The sequence below is a fragment of the Phytophthora cinnamomi genome, assembly GCF_018691715.1.
Source record: "Phytophthora cinnamomi strain GKB4 chromosome Unknown Contig18, whole genome shotgun sequence".
NCBI lineage: Eukaryota > Oomycota > Peronosporomycetes > Peronosporales > Peronosporaceae > Phytophthora > Phytophthora cinnamomi.
In genome coordinates, this window is record NW_027150951.1 from 165,430 (window position 1) to 186,528 (window position 21,099).

Sequence of the window (21,099 nt, forward strand, 5' to 3'; positions counted from 1 at the left end):
GAGCGAGAGACCGAAGAAGATAGTATGGTCGTGTATATCCTTGGCTGTAGCAAAACCGAAAACGCCCCGCTTGTCCATGGCCCCTTTCAAGTGGGCTCAATCCAGCCCGATGATGTGCTTGCAATGCTGCATCACTTGGAAGCACGTCCTTGGAAAGAAGCACGCGCATGAAAACACCGGGTTGTTCAGCTTTTCAAACATGAACTCAGATGGCGGATTCACAGTGGCAATCATTGATAGGTATTCCTCCAGCTTCTGGTAATTCTCGTCGGTCATACCTTGTAGCGATTCCTGCAAAGCCAACTTCAGAATGGAAGTGGTCTGCTTGCTGATTGTGATCTGTTTCGACATTAGAAAGTCGATGATCACCTTCCCTCACGCCGATTTTCTGGCCCCTCTCGAGGCGGGCAAATCTCGCGCTCTAATATTCCTGGCGTCACGCTAAAGGGCACGTCGTGTTGCAGCGCTGGTGTGGCAACCCACACTGCCCAAAATGCGGTCTCAGTGCACATCCGCCTAATCGGTTCTTAGAGAAACCAACGCGGCGCGTCAACGCTTCGTGTGCTAAATCTCTCGGGACACCCCTTCCTCTGTCCAGTCCTCTCTGTGTCATGCCTCCTTAAGGCAGAGTGCCTTGCCCCTCGAAATCCCGGTCGCGGGTTTTATTAACGAGAAGGACTGTCCAGACTGCGTACCTTCGACTTCGATCTCCGAGCATCTCCGGCGGGCCGCCGGCGTCAACCCAATGAAGTTCAGTGCACACTCGCTCCGCGCTGGTGGTGCCACACATATATACCGAGCTCAGGCGCACTCACGATTCAGTTCCATGGGCGACGGGCTTCCGATACGCTTAAGATCTACACACGGCCGTGCGAGGAATCAGTCGAGTCGCCTTCCACTAAGATTTTGTCTGGTCTGTAGCGCATGCATCGATTACAGTAAGATTCTACAGAATGAACTCACATCTGGGGTTTCAACTTCGACCTAAAGTCCGTGGTTGAAGTTAGCCCTGTAACGCTGACAGAATAAAGCTGCGTTTTCGGCCCCACTACTGGGAGTTCAAAGACATCTAAGCTACACGCAAGACTGTGTAAAGAAAGAGTCGGTTTCTTCGATCTCCTCCAGAATGGTCAGTGGGGCAAAACCTCTCCAATGACACCTCCCACAACCATCTCAATAGGGGGGTTCAGTTCTCTATTTTCTTGCCGAAAGATCAGACCGCAAAATCAGACCAAAAATAAGTCATTCTTCTGATAGCTTGTCGGATTTCTCGCGAGAAGGCCAAGCGGCGCGCTGGTGCATCTACTTAGTGCGGCGATATCTACTCAGCCCCCCCCCCCGTCCCTCCTTCGAGGTCAGTAGCGCGCTTCGGTTGTTCATAAAAGTCCTACTAACAATGCTGCGCAGGTCGTGCTAAATGCCGCAGTCGGAGCATGCACAGCTGCTTCGGTCGCTGTCGAGAGCGACCTTTTGCCAGGTCCTTCTCGCGGAGCTCGACGAACTCGACGAGAACGAGAACGACGACGAGCTTGATGAACGCCAGGACTTGTACTATGGGGTGCGCGTGCATCACTACATCGGGGAGAGGTCGAACGTAGAGCGTTCCAATGCTCACCAAAGACTTGTGTTTGACCTCCGGGATGATGAATTCATGAAGTCCCTGCGCGTCACAAAGCATACGTTTGAGTTTGTCTGACAGCTTATTCGGGGCGACGCGCGCTTTGAGCAGCGTGGTACGAAGCCGCAACGAGATGTTAGCATCCAGCTTGCTGTGGCCCTCGAGTGGTTTGGGGCTTGTGGCAATGGAAATTCCAATTGGAGAATCGAGCGGCACTATGGCGTGGGGGCTGGCACGGTTACTACGTATGTGAGGCGCGTGCGACGGGCGCTGCTGCGCCACTACTGCGCCTTCGTCAGATGGCCGCCTTTGCATGAACGCGAGGTTTCCTCTGCTTTTCACCGCGAGCGGTACGGGCTACCTGGAGTGATTGGCAAGGTGGACGGTACGCACATTTGCTTCGATCAAAAGCCACACATCGACGGTGCTCTTCACTTTAATCGAAAGTCTCGCTACTCGCTGAATGTGCAAGTTGTATGCAATGAGGACAAGCGCATTCTTATGGTATACTCGGGGTGGCCTGGATCATGCGCGGACTCGACAGTGTTTGCTAAGTCACCAGTCTTGCAACGCCCCGCCAGGTACTTCGTTAATGATCAATATCTACTTGGAGACTCGGGATGCGCAGTTTCGCGTAATGTATCACGCCGTACAAAAAGCCCGCGGCTTTGGAGGCCAATAATAAAGCGTTTAACGACGTTCATTGCAGCGCTCGCGTAGTGGTGGAGAACACGATTGGGAGGCGGAAGAACCGTTGGATGTCTCTCAAAGGGATACGAACACAGATTCGGAAGAAAATGGATTTTGATGTGGTAAACAATCATGTGCTAGTATGCGCGATGCTTCATAACATTGGGTTGGAGCTAGACGATGTTTGGACAGATGAGAGTAATTCCGACGACGAAGACAATGCAAACAACACACTCGAGGAGAGCGCTAGTCTTCGGTCTGGGTTTATCAGACGCGAGCAACTCAAACATGCACTGCTACGTAGTCAGAACTAGCTACGACGAATACTAGGCTGTGCTAATCAGGAAAAAATGTCTTGAGGATCTCATTGACTTCAGCGAGTGGCTTCCCGCTCAGAAGAAATTGCAGTGCCATCTTGGTTTTTTCTTCGGCTCGTTTGTAGGTGGAGCGCTGGAGACGGTCGCGCTCTCTCTGCTCGATCTCCTGGCGACGAAACCGATCGTCTTGCTCCAGTTTCTTTTCGTTGAAAACTAGGTCTTGCCGCATGCGCTTCTCACTGAACTCGAGGCGTTTCTCGGAGGCCTCAGTATATATACTTGCGAAGTCACGGCGCTTTGCGTTCTCTGCCTTTTCCACACCGCGAGCATCACCGCTTCGAGCGCTGACGGGGTTGTAGCCAGAAGCAAGAGAAGGGAGCGATGGTCGTGACGAGGCATTGCGTCTTGGAGCGGCGGCTTCGGCACTTGTCGATGAGGCCGCGGTGGCTTGGGTACTTGGTGTGGCGGGGGACACGGCGGCCTGAACAGTTGCCGACGCGGTGGACGCGTCGACGATATCTGCGGCAAGATCCGTCTCTGACAAGCCATCGGGGACGCTGAATTTAGACGAGGGAGGTGTGACGTTGCTCCTAGTTGGTGTGGCTTCTTCGTCCGTGCTCGCTGAAACCTCTTCATTACCAGGGAGACTTGCATCCACACCAAAGTCCCAGGCGTCTGCGTCGTCGTTATCATCTCCACTTTCTTCGCTGACGGGCGCCGTGGTGTGTGAGTTAGGCTCGACGTTCGACTGCTCACCAAACATGTTGTTCAGACGATAGTAATGAGGGCACGCCTTCTCAACAGCATCACAAAGGGTGTAGCCAAGAGCATACATTCCATCGGTGATGCCAAAGATGGTCTGCAGAAGGAGCTTGTCGCGTGTGTTCCTGTAGCGGCTAAAGTAAGACTTCCAGTGACTTCGGCAGACTTGAGCAGTCCGAGCGATTGCTGCTCCGTTGCGTGCACATATTTAGCCGTCTTCTTCGGCGTCTTCGTCGCTGCTGCCACCTCTTGCTGTGGCCTAGGCGATGCCGCCGCATTCGCACTGGACTTGCGCGCCATGACCTTGAAGCTGGGCGCGCGCAAAAGTGACCTTTCGACATGAAGAGATATCTTTCGAACCGTCCGCCTCAGAGGACGGTCGGTTTGGCTGATTTCTCGCGGTCGATTTTTGGCGCCGTTCGTGCGCGAGAAATCGGACCAAAAAGCCGGCGGCAAATCGGAGAACTGAAACCCCCTAATCGGGGGTGGGGTGGGGGGGTGGGGGGGGGCACAACTTGGATGGAACTGTAAAATAATCCATAAAGCACCCAGCACTATGCCGCGGTTATCCCCACTCTACACGCAGGATCAAAACAGTAAAACGTTTGCGCATATCTTCGTCCCCAAGTTGGGCCGGGCCACATGGCAGTTCAAACATTTTCAGTGAGATGTCATATCTTTGTCAAACAGATTGCCCAAAACGCGAAGCAAACACCCTTGTATGCAGACTGGCTGAATTGAGTATCATCGGTGTAATAGCTAGAATATATTTTGACAATAAGCCTTACATGCACTCACGCTAGACAACACAGTGGACATTGCTCCCCATCCACTTAGTAGACGTTGTAGGCTTGGAAGCCTGCGGCCTGAGCGCTCGCCGCCTCCATCGCACTCATTCTGTTGGAGTACTCCACACACGTCGTGCAAAAGGCGATCTTGTGCCGCAACAGCTTGCTGTCAGGCGAGAGGAAGCTCACAGTCTTCACCACTTTGCACGCGAAGCACACTCCACGCATGCACAACTTACACGTGTCCTTGCCGAACCGCTTTGCACACCCTGAGTAAATGTCGCGCTCGCACGTAGCACACGACGCTTGACGCGGTACCGGCGGTATGTTGCCAGAGCGTATCTGCGCTCGTCGGTATTGCATCAACCACGTCAACTTCTTCATAAGGCCGCACTCCACATAGTTTGTAGCTGACAGCAAAGCGTTCGCACAAACCGGTAGCACCACCGACTCCGGGAGGTTGCCACCCGGTTCCACCGAGTCGAATGTGAACGTGTCGATGACGTTCGGAGCGATTTGCCGGAAAAACCCAGTGCAGTTGTGCTTAGCTCGAATGACGTTAGGCAGCGGCTGCGTCTTCGGTGATTCGATGGAATGCAGCATCATGTATCCCACCCGCTCCCCGTTAGCGAAGTGCAGGATGCCCGAAGCCTCGAGGCAGATGAAGTCCCGGTCGTGCAGTAGACCCGTGCGACTCAACGGCAAATCGATCTGGAACCACTTGACTGTCACTGAGCGGAACGGCTCGGAGGCCGTCGGCGACACCAGCGTGGCGAGCACGGCGCCGTCGCTGTAGTCGTTCACGTACGAGGCCTTGATGTGCATGATGTCGGTCGTGGGGTTCACAGAGCCGAACATGAGGTCGTCCAGCTGTCCTTTGAACGTCCCCACGCTCAGTATGACGGGTTTTACTCCGCAGTCAAGGGGGCCTCCAGCCTGGCAACACACCGCCGGCGCTCGCACCGTCTTCTTGGCGTAGATGTGCAGGTCGTCCTTGGACTTGACATGCTTCCAGCGCGCTAGGTTGACCTGCGAGTTGCTCATGACGTACGCCTCGTACTTGCGGAACGTGTCCTCGACCAGGTCGTTCTCGACCTCCAGCAGCATGCGCTGGTCTCTCAGCGTGAGCGGCAGCGTGTGGTAGGGGCTCATGTTGAAGCGGTCTTTGGGCATCGTCGACGCCTCCGGCGCCGGGCTTATTGCGTTGTGGTGGACAAGGCGGTCACGCCCCACTTCTGCCAGTGAGTTCCCGCGTGCAACGAGGTCAAGATGCAATGCAAGCAACAGGTGCAAGTCGAAGGTCAAGACTGGAACCGTTTGTATGGAGCACGTCGATATTTGAGCCCCTCTCAAGGGGCCGGCGACCAGCTTGCTGGCGTACCAGCGGTCGAAGCTCCGTGCTACACTCTTGACGCCCTCTCAGTCCACGATTGTATCGGAGATCGGCGCGCTAGAGCGAGATGACTGCCACGTGATGGCAGCCGCGCCGCCGTTCTGCTGATCCCGCCGAGGCCACCACGGGAGACTCGCAGAATCGGTCTCAAAGCACGCCATTTGATGCTGCGAGGGCCCGTGGCGATGCTCGGGACGCCGACGGTCCAAGATGGACCCTTCTGGGTCCTTTAGAATTGCTCTGTAGGGGCTACAGAAGATGTCCAGAGGTGGTCTCAGACGGACACCCGTCGTCGAGGAGGTCCAAGCCGTCTCGTTTCACAAAGTGTGCCATCTGCCGCACTGGATCTGCACGGTATCGTCACTCAAACCGTCGACGACGCTCGCCTATCTCTCACTACCGTCGCACGCCCCCGTTGATTTGCTAGCGTCGACCACCGACAACTGCTGGTGTTTCCTGGGCAACGGAGTCTAGCTTTGACGTGCTCTAAGCACGAACTCAATGTGTGTGGCGTTCACCTTCGCCTTTGTTAAACACCCATCCACGCCCCGAAGTCAGGTCACTTCGATTCGAACGCGAATGCATTGGAGTGACCGACATCAAGCGCATCGCAGGCCAGCTTCGTTGTCGTCGCGCCATCAATATTGATGACCCGAGACACGGGATGCGCTTTCTGTGCCACTCTCGACTTGATGCGATGACTGGGGACTGCTGCGGGCGATGCCACCCGGCGTGGACTCGAGGCCACGTGTTCCAGGTGGCTGCCCGCAGCTTGCGCTTTTCTGCGCGTGCACTCGATTCAGGGAACCTGCTCACGAAACCAGCGGAAACCTCGGTGCTGTAGGCACATCCCGCGTCTGCTGCCATGCTGACAGCGAACCATCACTAGTCCGATGGCTGCTTCATGAACGTCACAATCCAACTCATCTGCCGTCCAGCAAGCCTCGACGTCTCCAGCTGTGCAACAACCAACCGCCATGCTCTCTTGGCTCCTGGACAACGACGACCCGGTGAAGCGGATCGGACTGCTGGTGCTTGGGGTCATCATCGGCGCCACCGTCGCCACGCACTGCCTGACAAGCGAAACCACAGACAAGAAGCTGTTAAAGCAGCGACAGAACGTCACGCCAGGCGCCCATGGACCCGCTCGCGTGCCCTTCTTACCGTCGGCGATCCCCGTCGTGGGGCACGCCGTGTTCATGGCCTACCACGCGAACCGGTTCTTGGACTGGGTCACGGACGTCTTCCTGTCGCGGAATGGGGCTCCGTTCACGCTCCGCCTGCCGTTCCAGCGCAACATGATCCTCACCGCCAACCCGGAGCACTACGAGCACGTCATGAAGACGCAGTACGACAACTTTCTCAAGGGCGACCACATCTACGACCTGCTCGTGGACCTGCTGGGCGACAGCATCTTGATCGTGGAAGGCGAGGAGTGGAAGTTCCACCGCCGCGTGTTCGTCAATCTCTTCAGCTCGCGCGCCTTGCGGGAGCACATGGCCCCCGTCATCCAGAAGCACGTCCGCGTCCTGCAAAGCGTGCTAACTAGCGTTGCAACAACCAAGGACCCCGTCGACATGTTCACGTACTCGGGTCGGTTCACGCTGGACGCGTTCGGGGAGATCGCGTTCGGCTTCAACATGAGCACGCTCACGCTGCAGCACGAGCACCCGTTCGAGCGCGCGTTCGTGGACGCGCAGCACATCGCCGCCTCTCGACTGGTCGTGCCCACCTGGTACTGGAAGCTCAAGCGCTCGCTGAACGTCGGGTCCGAGAAGCGTCTGCGCGAGGCGTTGACGACCGTTGACCAGTTCGTCATGGACGTCATCTCTAAGACGATGGATAAGCGCAACGCTCCCCACACCGACACGGAGGACAAGACGCGCACACGCGACATCGTGTCGCTCATCCTGGCCAACGAGACCGTGGACGGCAAACCGGTCGACCCGATTCTGGTGCGTAACGTGGTGCTTATGGCGTTGATCGCTGGTCGCGACACGGCGGCGGACGCGTTGGCGTGGCTGTTCCACCTGCTTACGCTCAACCCGAGGGTCGAGGAGAAGCTGCGAGCCTATTTGTTGGACAAGCTGCCGAAGCTCGGAACCGACTTCGACTACGTTCCGGACATGCAGGACGTGCAGAACGTGCCGTACTTGGAGGCCACGATTAACGAGGCCTTGCGTCTGTATTCGCCCGTGGGCTTGGCACAGAAGCTCTGCGTGCGCGACACCGTCTTCCCGGACGGTACATTCGTTCCGAAAGGATCGAACATCGCGCTGGTGTACCACGCCATGGCTCGCATGCCTGGTGTCTGGGGCCCGGACGCAGCGTCGTTCGTCCCTGAACGATTCATTGACCCGGACACGGGCGAGTTGCTCAAGGTTTCGTCTGGCAAGTTCAGTGCCTTCAACACGGGTCCGCGCGTCTGTGTCGGCCGCAAATTGGCCATGATGGAGATGAAGATGGTCGTCGCGTGTGTGGTGAGTCGCTTCCGCTTTGATGAGTTGCCTGGCCAAGACGTGGCGTGCTCGGGCGGCCTCACTATTGGAATGAAGAACCCACTTATGATGCGCGTGGAGCAGCGTGTTCCAGCAGCGGACAAAGATGATGTTGTAGTTGGAGTGGCTGCTTGATTTCTCGATAGGTCTCCTGCAAGTATATGACACACTGTCGTTAGTAAGAATGGATATGTAGCCTCGATACACTACTAATATTACTTGTTCCATTCTCACCATCGTTCTCGACCTTATGGAGGTGGGTTCACTATTGGGAGTTTGACCAAACATCGCTTAGCACTGCCATAATACAGCGGGCAGTTCATGTCTGGATCACCACTTGATAGTACAGTGCAGCTCGAGTTCCACATCCTTGCCTATTGAAGCGGTCCGAAAGCGGGAAATTACCTTCTGCAAATTAGCTGTCATGTGGTGGTGCCAAGCATGCTCGTCAACTTGTTTGGCACGTATCAATGACTACTACTTGTCGAAGAGCATCAAACCAAACAATATCCAGGACAATTTTGTTGCCTGCATCATCGATTGCTTCATCTCGACTCGGCTGGTGCCTACAGCCTTTGGCTAATGCCCACCTTCACCGAGAGTGAAACCGTGGGCCAACTGAATTGACCAATAGAGCGTCGATGAACGAGCATGTTTCTCCACCTCACTTCACAGTGCAAGCATTAAGTCGTAATGCAACACTTCAACTAGAACCAAACTCACTTGCATTCCTTTACTCGCTTCCGAACTTTAGCTGACGGGCGCAGTTTGTATCCGTTACCACAATCTAGACACTCTTGGTCCCTTCCGAGAGCTCCCAAAGCTACAAACATAGTCGCAGCAGAACGATGAGCGCCACAGTATCGAGTCGTTGGCGACAGCTAATATTCAAGTCTTGCTTCGCTTCACAAGGGGTATCCACAGGTCGCAGGCAAGTTCACGCCGACTTAATTGCAAACATCCAGCCGGAAGGTGAGGATAGTCTAATTTTTGCCTCGTGCATCGTGTTGAAGACCACACGAAAATCTGTATAGATAATTACTGACGCCAGCACTTGCTCGTCGTCCGCATCGTTTGACTTACAAAAGCATCGCGGGAATCACCAGAAGAGTACTTTTTCCTGGACACACCACAATATCTCAAGCCTTGCATCGCAGTGAAAGCTGCCGCGACAACTCGGAGGCAGTATCATTGCTCTGTGCCACCTCCAGCTGACGGCGCATGTAGCGCAAATGTCAAGCCTTCATCAGGCTGCCAACTCGTCCATTTCCTCCAGTTCTCGGACTCTGTCAGCGCCAGCCACCCAGTCGTCCACTCCACTCGGCCCCCAGTCTCACTTCAAATCTAAATTGCAGCGTCGACCCAATGTAGGACATCAGGAGCCACACCTGTTGCCCTTGCACTTGCTCTGACAGGCCTGACGCCGCGCTGCGTGCAGTCTCGGGCCGACAACACCCTCTCCATTTTCATGGCGGTGAACAAATGTGCGTGTCTGTCTGTGCAGTAGCAACAACACATGACGTCTCGACGCAGTTTCAGCTCCACCGCTCTAACTTGATCTTCTCTCAAAAATGAAGGCATTCAGATTGTTTTAAAGCTCTGGAGTGAATGTCCGATGCTCACCATGACGCGGGTTCGCCTTGGTGTCTTGTATTCATTTTGTTCAGGCTTCCTCGGCGCTCTGCGTGTGCAGGGAGTCCGACGCCCAAGAAAGAAGACAGGACCCCCAATCAAACTCCATTTTCTCTCCACAACGGGGCTTGACCAACAACTAAAGCATCATAGAGAGGTAGCCTAGCATCAGAGCTGCCTTCCCACTGGTCGCACGCGGTCTGGGGTCGCCTGCCTGCCTCGCTAGCTCCGCTCGGCGCCGACAGCTTTTGGGCTCCTTTTCGACCTTTGAACGTTGAGTTCCATTTTGCGAAATGAGTACTTTCAATTTCGGTAATATAAGATTGGGTATGCTAAGACGTAAATGGGTACGTACAACTTCAACTACAGCTTAGGAATGATCCGAGTCGGACAGGGAGCACAACGTGGCTAGTGTCGATACTTTGCTGCTGTCGTATTCTCTAGCCATGTCTCGAGCCACTTCCACCGCGTCCAGCGTCGACGCCTCGTGGGCGCAAAAGATGCAAAATGTGACTTTGCGCTGCCTCATTTTCCCGTTTGGGGCGATGCTGGTCACGCGCTTCCGCACTTTGCAGGACAGACACACGGCGTTGGAGCAGACCTTGCACGTGCTGCTGCCGATGCTGCCCAATCTGCCTCTCGAGACCCTTTTGGAGCACGTCACGCAGGCGTTCGCATCAGGCCTGGAGTACCGAGACTTGTGCTGCATCATCCAGCCCAGTTTGGTCATCTGGCCGCACGGCTCGTAGTTGGTGGCCGAGAGCAGACCCTCGGCGGCTATGGGCAGCGTGAGGAAGCGTGGCAGCTCCCCACCGGGCTCCAAAGTGCTGAACGAGTGGTAGTCGATCACGTTCATGCGCAGCTGTCGGAACATGCAGCAGATGGACAAGTTGCCGCGGACGACGTTGGGCAGCGGCCGCGTCTGCGGGAAGTCGATCGAGTGCATGAGGTGGTAGCCGACGCGCTCACCGGTAGTGAAGTGCATGATACCGGTCGCCTCGACGTACACGAAGTCGCGGTTCTTGACCAGGTTGGTGGACTCGAGCGGCAGGTCCCGCTGCATCCATTTCACGACGACTGAGAGAAACGGGTCCTCCACAGTTGGTACAACGATCGGGGCGAGGATGGCTGCGTCGCTCACGTCGTGCACGTACGAGGCCTTCATGCGCATCGTGTCCAGTGTCGGGTTCGTCACACCGAGCATGAGGTCGTCCATTTTGCCAGGGAACGTCCCGACGCTCAGCATGACGGGGGTAAAGTTGGTCTTGTTGCATTGCGATGACTGCAGCTCGTCCGGGTCATCTCGTCGTACGTGGACGTGGATGTCGTTGCGGGACTTGACGCGCTTCCATCGAGTCGGATCCACCTTGCGCTTGTCATCCACGACGAAGCTCTGGTACTTGACGAAGTTTTGCTGCACGAGCGTGTTGGTCACGTCCAGCAGCAGCGCCTGGTCCTCCTGCGAGAGCACAAGGGCGGGGTACGGGTTCGACTGGAAGCGCTCCCTCCCCATTGCAGCTCTGCCTCTCACGACGACAAAAGAAATTTGGCACCGCAAGACTGGAGACTCTGCGCAGATGGGTGAGACGGCATCGACGGTGAATCCTTGCCAAGGGGGTCCATCATTGACCCCATGCACACAGATCCAGCCTTCCGATCATAGCCGATCGCATGCGCACGAAGTCATGCTGTAGCCATCTCGGTGGAGCATTAATAAGAGCAGCCTTGGTTGCTGATTTCTGCAGTATCTGTCACCACTTCAAAGTCTCAGTTTGATGCTCTTGCTCTCACCTCATTTTGGACCCACGTAAGCAGGACTGCAAGCCTGCGCCTTACTCTACAGTCGATCTGAGCTGATCTCGCGGTGAGCATAGCTAGGTTTTGCTCGCAAGAAAGGTGAGCTTGGAGACGGCTTCCACGGTCGGTGGCCTCACGCAAGTGCTTCTCGCTCCTCGCGTGCGTGCAAGCAGCGTTACAGGTTGCGGTACCAAGTGACCTGGCGAATACGATCACGATCCTGCTGTCCAGCAGGCAGGCGTGTAGTTAGGCCGTGAAGTACTACTACGCGAAGGAAGCGTCGTCAGCGGCCGACGGACGGTAAGCTCAACGCCCCGTTCGTTCACCAACAATGCAGAACACCTAGGTCGTGTGAAGTACTTCCGTGCACCATTCGAAAGGGATGCATCCGATCGCCACGGTCAATTATTGATCGCAGAGCCCGACCACAGCAGCGGAGACCAAGACTGGGTCATGACCAGACCACTTAAAAAGTGGGGAATCTGATTTTTTCCACATTTCCACATTCCCACTTCCTGATGAGCCTGTAGTCCGATACAACCACTAATAACATCGCACCTTCGGTGACCACCTACATATTAATACATGTATTCTATGTATATCAGTGTTACTGTATGTGTTTCCACTTTTCGCACATCCTATTCCCAAAATAGGTCACTTTCTGGTAGAAAGCCGGAAAAGTGACTTGTCTCACTTTTTAGCAGATGACCACTGCAAACTCGCGATATTGTCGGGTAAGCCTACTCTTGACCAGAGGTATCCTTGAAGCTTTCGTTGTGAGCGTGATGAAGTTCCCGCCAAGACTTCAAAATCGTCAGTGGGTCGACAAGCAAATTATCTAACGCCACTGTCAACGGCAGTTGCAGTACAGCGCAGGTAACTCCAGCTACGTGAACTCCAGTGTTTCGCATTGCTACAAGCCTCACTCGTTACATACATGTACATGTAAATTTACCAATGTCACCCGTCATCGCTAGACGCACAGCGATGACTCCGACGTTTCCGATCGCGACGCCGTCGAAAATGCCTAATAGGCCGCATAGCGAGTTGCTTGATCACTGGCAGGCTCCCATTTAGTCGCCTCGGTCACGCACTTGGCGCAGAACGTGATGGTGAGTTGGATGAGCTAGCCGTCCAGCGCTATGAAGCTGATCCGCTTGCGGATTTTGCACGAATAGCGCACGCAGCCGTGCCAAAGCTTGCACGTGCTACAGCCGATGGGGACCATGGAACTCGAGTTCGCCTTCTTGGCGCACGTGGCAGACGCCTCCTTTTCAGGCGGCTGGATTTGGGTCGAGCGTCGACACTGCAACATCCACGAGATCTTCTTCCTCTGTCCGCAGTAATATTAGTGTTGAGGATGCAGTACACTGGAGTAAATTCACTTTGGAATGTTTTAAATTTGGTACATTTTCACGAACTAAAGAAGATGAAATGAGGCAGTGGATTCAGATCGTCGGTAATCTTGGAAAGTGAGTGCTAGGTGGAGAGATGAGGTGTTAGGCTGCCGCCAATTTTGCAACATACGAACTACCGCCAACCTTTTCCCTTCCTCATGGAAAATAGTGCTGCGAGTACGCAGTGGCTGTGCCGTCAGCCCTGCGCTAAGTTGACGTGGACCTTCGCCTTGCGCCACGCGCGCAAGTCCCCGCCACGGCGACACGTACTGTAACTGCATGCATATGCTGACACCTCAGAACGAGTCTGGCACGATGATCGTGCCACCACCTCGGATCCACCACTCACGCGAATGCTGCTAGCATCTGGCCTTGGATGGAAGGGAAATACGGTCGACAGAATGGCGCAGCAAATTATCCCTTCTCCGTGGTGCTTAGTTGTTGATTTGCTACGGTGCTACCAAAGGTTACCTCCCAAATGGGTCGTATACGGAACTGATCGGTTTTATGATCCGACGGATGTCGCACCGATGATCGGGTGTGGGATCGGGAAACTAGGGATGGAGAGTGGCTTAGGGCAGGCAGTGTTGGGTGCTGAATCAGTCGGGAAGTTGCGTCAAAGGGCTCACGTGACATGGAGGAAGGTGCTAGTGCGGTCGGGAAGGACGAGGAGGTGGGGGCCGCGGTGGTGGATAGCGAGGGTGCCTCTCGAGCTGAAAATGTAGCAGAAGTACCTGAAGATGGCGACGGGCAAGCGGCTCTGCCAGCTGAACTCACCGGCAGCAACGCCCCGAGCCGTGCTGAGCGTACGACGTGTTTCTTCAAGGGGTACAAGTACACTCGCGCTTGGTCTTCTTCGAGAAAGATAGTTTATCGGTGTTCTCAGTATCGAGCAGGCTGCTGTGGCAAAATGGAGTTTATGATTGCATCAATGGGCTACTCGTGCGTCCGAACGCATACTTGCAGCGAGACAGTTGTAGCTAGCTCCGTCGCCAACGTAGAAGCTGAAATGAAGGCACAAACTGACCTATTAGCGATTGAGCATGTTGCATGGGCTGAGCGTCGAGTCTGGGAGGAGCTCCAGCGCCGCTTCTACTCAGCGGACAATCCTGGTGTCGTGCGCGGCCTGTCGGAGCAGCAAGTAATACGGCGCGTGCACCATGCAAGAAACCAGCATTATTCGGGCAACGTACACGGCTCTATCGAGATCCCACCGCTTTCGCTAGCGCTCAACGAGGCAGTTACATTTTTCCAATTTCACTGTATTACACCAAACCGTGACGACCTGACTAAGCCTACGCGTCTTCTGGGTTGGGCGCACTCTGCCTTGGTGGCACTCTCACGCTACTATGGCACGACGCTATTCGTCGATGGGACGTTTCGTTGTGTCCCGAGTGGCTACTCGCAATGCGTCGTGTTCATGGTACATGGTCGCGCATCTGGTGTGTTCGTACCTGTATTTTACGTTCTGAGCACTTCCCGAACGGCCGATTGCTACTGGGATATGATACATTTCATCGTTCAAGCTACTGATCAGCAATTGAACCAGCAGAAATTGTCTGCGACTTCGAGGTCGGCTTGATGGATTCGCTCCAAACACAGTTTCCTAACGCAATTGTGTTTCATATGAAGCAGGCACTCCGTCGCGCAATGAAGCGCTACGCTATACCAGAGGATGAGTGCATCATTGCCATGACGCGTGGTGCGTTAGACATACTGACTGTGATTCAGCATGATCAAGTTGAACGGGGCATTAAGTGGGTAAGGCGTGAGATCAAGCAGCGATGCACTATAGCTGGGGTGGCCTATTCTGTAGGAAAATGGAGAGAGTTCTGGGGATATTTTGAGCGCACATGGCTTGAACAGCATTCCATTGAGGTCTGGAATGTGTTTGGGCTGGACAACGAACTGATCGCGAGGACTAACAATCCTCTCGAGCGGTTTAACCGCGAGTTAAACAGTAGGTTCCCGACGCCGCATCCGTCTATGGCGACATTCGTCACGGTGATTAAGACGATCTCGCACGAGTATGTGTGTCGTATTGCCAACGTTCCTCGTGGTCGTACCCGACGAGTTGCTCGCGAAGTAATCCAGCTTCCCGAAGCCATCGGCATTCCTGCCGACATTGGGACCGACGAGGAGATGGCTGAGGAGGTGACTCCCTCCGACACCGCCACTGGTTCAAGCGCCACTGTCACACTATAGATAGCGTTCGGTAGCTACTAGCACGTTCCTATAATGCAGCAACTTCCCCAATACACACTTGCTTCACCGTCAAATAGTTCAGTTCACATGCCTGATCCGCATTCCTGATCGTGAACAAGATCAGGTCGGTATACGAACCAAAATAAATTCTTCCCTACCAAACAGTAGCGTGGGAAACTGAGTACTGTGCGGCGCCGATGACGAAAGGCGGCTTTGCCGTTAACCCGTACCCCGACGACAGTGTGTCGGAGGACGAGTGGCAGCAATTGATCGACGTGCAGGATTATTTCCAGACGTACGAGGAATTCGTAGTCGTCGACAAGCACCGAGTGGATGAGCGACGCTGGAAACATGTTCGTCCAAATGATAATCTGCATGTGTACACGGAACGCTCGCGAAAGGAGTTGGTTCGAGCGGGTGTCGTGCCGGAGAGCACTCTTAGCGACACCACATCGTTTTTAAACGTAGTCCTCTAAAAAAGACTACGCTGAGACCTCACAAGACCTTCCAGTTGTGCTGAGTGTCGGCACTTTGTCGGCGATATGGACGACCTCGTATTCGGGGTTGTGAACCCCACGCTCGATGTCATGCGCATCAAACCTTCACGAGGAAGTCTCTCCTTCTTCGGATTCTTCCGGTCTTCCGGCAGATCAGCCACAACGTCCTTGATAACTACGTGAATGGGACGATGAACCCTGGCGGATACACCAAGCGCTTCATTTGATTCCGGCTGCAGCGGGGGCGCTGCTCTCAGCGATGAAATACATTTTTCGTGCCTGTGTTCCAGACTTTTTTACTGAGGATGGGATTAACTCGTTCGCCAGCCACCCTCGGCGAATTTACAACTTGTGTAGGTGAAGTCATGAAGGTTTTGGGCTCGGTGAAGTTGTCATATCGAAGAAAGTAACGCTGATTCAACAAGACGCACCGGAATTCATTTTAGTTTAATTGCGTCACAACCTGCTGGGATATGAAAGTGAACGCGGTTCGAGCTTGAGAACGATTGATTGTTGATCAGAAGAGCTGGTACTTAGTACTGTATCAGCTTTTAGCATATTAAGAACAAAGCCCCATAACTCTGAACAATGGGGCACAACCAGAACAAAACAGATAGTAGTATTAAACGATATAAACCCTGGTGACTACGTTGTCAAACATTAACTGTAGCTGGCAGCCAGGGCTCGAATGGAGCTGGATCGCTCACCAATTGACTCGTGAGCAGCAATTCGTGCACGAGCGACGTCAATCGCACTCATACAGCCCACTTCGCTGGTGCACGCAACGCAAAACGTCACTTTACACTGCGTCAACTGCATGTCGAGGTCCACGAAACTTATCTTGCGAACGATTTTGCATCCAGAGCAAACGAAGCCGAAGCAAAGCTTGCATGTGCTGCAGCTCTTGCTAAAGTCGCTGAAACGGCGATTGCTTCCTGGAGCCGTACACGTGGTGCAAACTCGTGCCTTGTTCGGTGCACCACGCATCTTGGACTCGGCATACTTTCTGTCGAGCATGAACGCGAGCTTGCGCATCTGGCCGCAGTGCACATACTTCAAGGAGGACAGAAGCGTATTTGCCATGGTTGGAACCACAAGCTTTCGGATGAAGCCCATATCGACGGGATCCATGATGCTGGTGGCATACATCTCCATGGTATTGGGTCCGTTTTGACGCCAGAATGTGATGTTCGACAGGTTGGCGCGGACACGATTTGGGAGCACGCGAGTCTGCCGGAAGGCCACCGAGTGTAGCAAATGATAGCCTACCCGCTCTCCGTGAGAATTTGTGGTGAACCCCGTGCCTTCCAGGTAAACGTAGTCGCGGTTTTTGACGAAACTGGTCGAGCAAAATGGAATGTCGACCTCCATCCACTTGAGAACTAGCGACTGGAACGGCTTCTCCTCAGTCGGCAGAACTAACTCCTGAAGTACTGCCGCTTTGCTGGTATCATCCACATAGGACGCCTTAATACGCATCGTCTCCAGATCCTCACTGATGGCACCGAACATCAGGTCGTCCAAGTTTCCGTCGATTGTTCCGACACACAGCAGCATCGGAAGACCTGATCCAGTCAACTCGTTATCCCCTGTGCACGGTGGTAGGCCCAGTCTCTCTGAGAAAACCTTGAGGTTCTCGCCTTCCTTGATCAGTTTCCAGCGGTTTGGATCTACGACGCGTCGTTTGTTCGAGATGAATTTGGTGTAGAGCTCGAGGTTGCTCGTGATGCATTCGTTAGCGAGGTCTTCGAGCCGGATGCGGTCGGTCGAGGTGATGCTCAATTCTTCGAACGGATTGATGCGGAAGCGGTTTTTCATTGGCATGGTGTTGGTGGTGTCGGTGGAAATTGCGGAATGAAAACAGAGAGCGGGTGAAAGCGTACTGTAGCCCTCACGGCGAATCTGAACATACAACCGGTGACATCTACAACGACTCCGCAGGAAAGTCTTATCTCGAGGTACCTTGCAGGCGACGGTGCAAATTGTTTGGACTAATCACAACCTTCCGTAATAATGAACACCGGTGGTCTTGGAACTCATTGCGCTTTTTTCTGCTTGCCGTGGTCCCTTCGTACCCGAAACTGTTCGTGGGTCACCGGCTAGGGTACTGCCTGTACAAGCATACACATATCATAAAGGAAATTTACCACGGTTATCACTCTCAATTTCGCGTAATTTACGGGAAAATGCAAATCCGGCGTGATCGCATTTCCCCGGTGCTGCAAAGGGTGCTGCCTCTCGATAAGAAGTTACGAACCAACCACAACTTGTTTCCTGCGTTGGAGGTGCTGCGAAGGGTTCGTAATCTTAGGCTCGCACGCTGTGGTCCACTGGAACGGAGTGATAAGGTGCACCTGACAGTGAGCCGGTCGATTTAACAAATCGGTCCCGATATTTTGGACGCTTGCTGCAGCTGCTCAGCCACTAACGAGTGTTATTTATCGTTTGCGTCCAATTTTTGGCTTTCTTCTTCGATCCAAAGCCTGCGAAAGCCAGCTTCTACGTCGATCGAATGCCCCTTCAACAATAGTGCTTAGAAAGTGGTACATATACATGCACGCTTGGTGGAGTATGAACATTAGTATTCTCCTTGGCTATCGTTATTGATGATGGCCACTGGTGTCGTTTTGGCCAGCAGCACAAAAGTACAACATCAAGCACACTTCTTTTACAGCCCAAAACGATTGAAAGCCTGCTAGTGGATGGGTGCTGGAAGGAGTGCAAGCACGGTAAGGTTATCGCATCCAGTACTGTTCGGAGCAGCCAGCAGTTTGACTTTTGGAGATAGATATTCGCTTGTGTAAACAAATTCACACCACTGATATGTTTCTACAACAACAGCGACTCGACCATATTGAAGTGCGAGCGTTTTAAATAGTAATTGCAATTTTGGCGTATGGATCAGGTCTTCAGTATATTGATATACCTTGGATTCCAGTTTGATGACAAAATCTCTCATGGCCACAATACAGCTTGATTTTTTTTTTAATAATAACAAGGTTGAAGTTTATTGAGTTACTGGCTCGGAGCCGAACGTTTAATACCCCCTCCATCCTCAAAACTTGAGGGTTGGGTTTGCTGTGCAAGATAGACAACATACAAACACCCGTTACACTTAGCTGCAGCTCAGTGAAGAGAGGTGGACAGAAGTACATCTTGTCCTGCAGCCAATACATCTTTATGTCGATTTTTTACTGGCCGAGGCTCGATAAAATTAAACTCTATCGGTGATTTCTTGTCATCACTAGCAGATATTTAACAAATCGAGTGGATAAAGAACTGCTTGAGGTTGTTCTCGGCGTCAGGTGGTATAAGAAAAACGACATGGCAGTACGTACACGTATATGTGAGTTGCGGAGTGACAAGGCTTATGATTAAGCCTGGATATTACTTTCGCTGTCAGGGCACTGCTTTTTCAGTAGCCGACAAATGCATGTATTACAGAATTGTTATTAAGCACCACCAAGCAGAAAGTCTGCATAATTCAGTCTATTGTGTACTGTGAAACGTAGTGAACGCAATCTACTGCGCTCCAGTTGCATTTACTCACACACCCTTACTGGCTGGAGAGTGACGCGTCCCCAGTGCTGTCGCTTGACGACAAAGCTCCGATAAAGCTGGATCGCTCACCGATTGACTTGTGGGCAGAAATTCGAGCACGAGCAACATCTATTGCACTCATACCCGTCACTTCACTGATACAAGACGTGCAAAAAGAAACTTTGCGCTGCGAAAGCTTCATGTCTGGGTCCACGAAGCTCAGTTTACGGACGATCTTGCACCCCGAGCACAAGAAGCTGAAGCACAGCTTGCACGTGCTGCTGCTTTTGCCAAAATCCCCGATGCGTCGGCTACTAACCGGTGCCGTACATGTGGTGCAAACTCGAGCCTTGTTCGGCGCACCGCGCAATTTGGATTCGGCGTACTTCTTATCGAGCATGAAGGTGAGCTTGCGCATCTGGCCACAATACGCATACTTCAAACAAGAAAGAAGCCCGGTCGCCATGGCTGGGGCTGCAAGCTTCCGAACCATGCCAGCGTCGGCGGGGTCCATGATACTGGTGGCATACATCTCGATCGTGTTGGGTCCGGTTTGGCGCCAGAAGCCGATATTCGACATGTTGCCCCGAACGCGACCTGGCAGTTCACCAGTCTGAGGGAAGCTCAACGAGTGGAGCAGGTGGTAGCCAATGCGCTCTCCCTGCGAGTTCATGGTATACCCAGTCCCCTCCAAGTAGACGTAGTCGCGATTTTTGACAAATTTCGTCGAGCGAAACGGAATGTCGAGCTCCATCCACTTCAGAAGCAACGAGTGGAATGGCTTCTCGATAGTTGGCTGAACCACATCTGCTAGCACCGCCGCGCCACTGACATCATCGACGTAGGAAGCCTTAATGCGCATCGTTTCCAGGTCCTCGCTGGTCACGCCGAACATCAAGTCGTCCAGTTTGCCTTCCATTGTTCCAACGCACAGAAGCATCGGAAGCCCCGATCCGGTCAGCTCGATATCGGCTGCCGAAGGTTTCTGGCCTGATCGCTCGGAGTACACCTTGAGTTTCTCGCCTTCCTTGACCAGCTTCCAGCGGTTTAGGTCCACAGAGCGCTTCTTGTTCGAGATGAACTTGGTGTAGTGCTCGAGGTTGGTAATGATGCATTGGTTGGCCAGGTCTTCGAGCAGGGCTCCATCGGCTGGAGTTAGGTTCAGCTCCTGAAATGGGTTGACGAGGAACCGCTCCTTCATGTGAATAGATCTGCTGGTGGTGACGCAAATTGTAGAATGCTGTTGTTCGAGCAGGGAATTACAACCATTGGCGACGACCCATTGCACGAGCTGTGGACATTCGCAGCCGTGACCGTGCCGGTAACATAGCAGCTATTGCCCGTATTAGTGCCCACGTATGGGTGTACAAAAGGCGCGGTTTGTAACCTCTATACAGCTGCAGCAAAGCCTAATGCTGCACATACAGAATCCCAAACCTGCCTCATTTTTCGAGCAATCGACGGTGTCGCACTTTTTAAAGTGTACTTTTAAAAGGTACTTCAGTACATCGCAATCTGGTGGACGAAAATGCTGTCGGCGATTGAGAAGTTGTCCAGATAATGCCTCATCAAAATTTGAAGAGGTTTCAGATCCCGCTGGGTGGCTCTGCATGTACAATAGATAACAGACGCAAAAAGTAAATCCTCGCGTATGATAATCGGTGTTGTCTGGATTTTATCCTGAGTTGTTTCGGCGATACAAGTGCAGGTATTACCAATTAGTATATAAACACATACTGTATCCCTGAATCACTTATAATGTGACAAAAGAATAATGAATGTATTGGTACGAACCTATTAGGATTTATACCTGTGTGGAAAGCATATTATCCAGGTGTGTTTTGCTTGAGTCTTTTTCATGTGACAAGAACGCACCGCTATCCGAAGCTTCGTATCGAGAGAAAACTGATGTAAATGCATTTACAGGTGTTGTTTTAGGACAAGATCTTTTCAGAAAGCAGATAA

The 21,099-nt window shown here is 53.2% G+C and overlaps 5 protein-coding genes across 5 annotated transcripts; 1 reads left to right on the top strand and 4 right to left on the bottom strand.

Moving 5' to 3' along the window:
• Positions 1 to 2,644: 2,644 nt before the first annotated feature.
• Positions 2,645 to 3,388, bottom strand: IUM83_17918 (uncharacterized protein; the record flags this gene model as incomplete). Its single annotated transcript, XM_067942888.1, has 1 exon — positions 2,645 to 3,388. The coding sequence occupies one exon, from the start codon at positions 3,386 to 3,388 to the stop codon at positions 2,645 to 2,647; it is 744 nt and encodes a 247-aa protein (XP_067795914.1).
• An 832-nt stretch (positions 3,389 to 4,220) lies between these two features.
• IUM83_17919 (START-like domain) lies at positions 4,221 to 5,348 on the bottom strand (the record flags this gene model as incomplete). Its single annotated transcript, XM_067942889.1, has 1 exon — positions 4,221 to 5,348. The coding sequence occupies one exon, from the start codon at positions 5,346 to 5,348 to the stop codon at positions 4,221 to 4,223; it is 1,128 nt and encodes a 375-aa protein (XP_067795917.1).
• Positions 5,349 to 6,545: 1,197 nt separating this feature from the next.
• Positions 6,546 to 8,201, top strand: IUM83_17920 (Cytochrome p450; the record flags this gene model as incomplete). Its single annotated transcript, XM_067942890.1, has 1 exon — positions 6,546 to 8,201. The coding sequence occupies one exon, from the start codon at positions 6,546 to 6,548 to the stop codon at positions 8,199 to 8,201; it is 1,656 nt and encodes a 551-aa protein (XP_067795924.1).
• A 1,867-nt stretch (positions 8,202 to 10,068) lies between these two features.
• On the bottom strand, positions 10,069 to 17,418 carry IUM83_17921 (uncharacterized protein; the record flags this gene model as incomplete). Its single annotated transcript, XM_067942891.1, has 2 exons — positions 10,069 to 11,218; positions 16,598 to 17,418. The coding sequence occupies 2 exons, from the start codon at positions 17,416 to 17,418 to the stop codon at positions 10,069 to 10,071; spliced, it is 1,971 nt and encodes a 656-aa protein (XP_067795870.1).
• Positions 17,419 to 19,150: 1,732 nt separating this feature from the next.
• IUM83_17922 (uncharacterized protein) lies at positions 19,151 to 20,335 on the bottom strand (the record flags this gene model as incomplete). The annotated part of the gene is made up of 1 exon (XM_067942892.1): positions 19,151 to 20,335. The coding sequence occupies one exon, from the start codon at positions 20,333 to 20,335 to the stop codon at positions 19,151 to 19,153; it is 1,185 nt and encodes a 394-aa protein (XP_067795871.1).
• Positions 20,336 to 21,099: the final 764 nt, after the last annotated feature.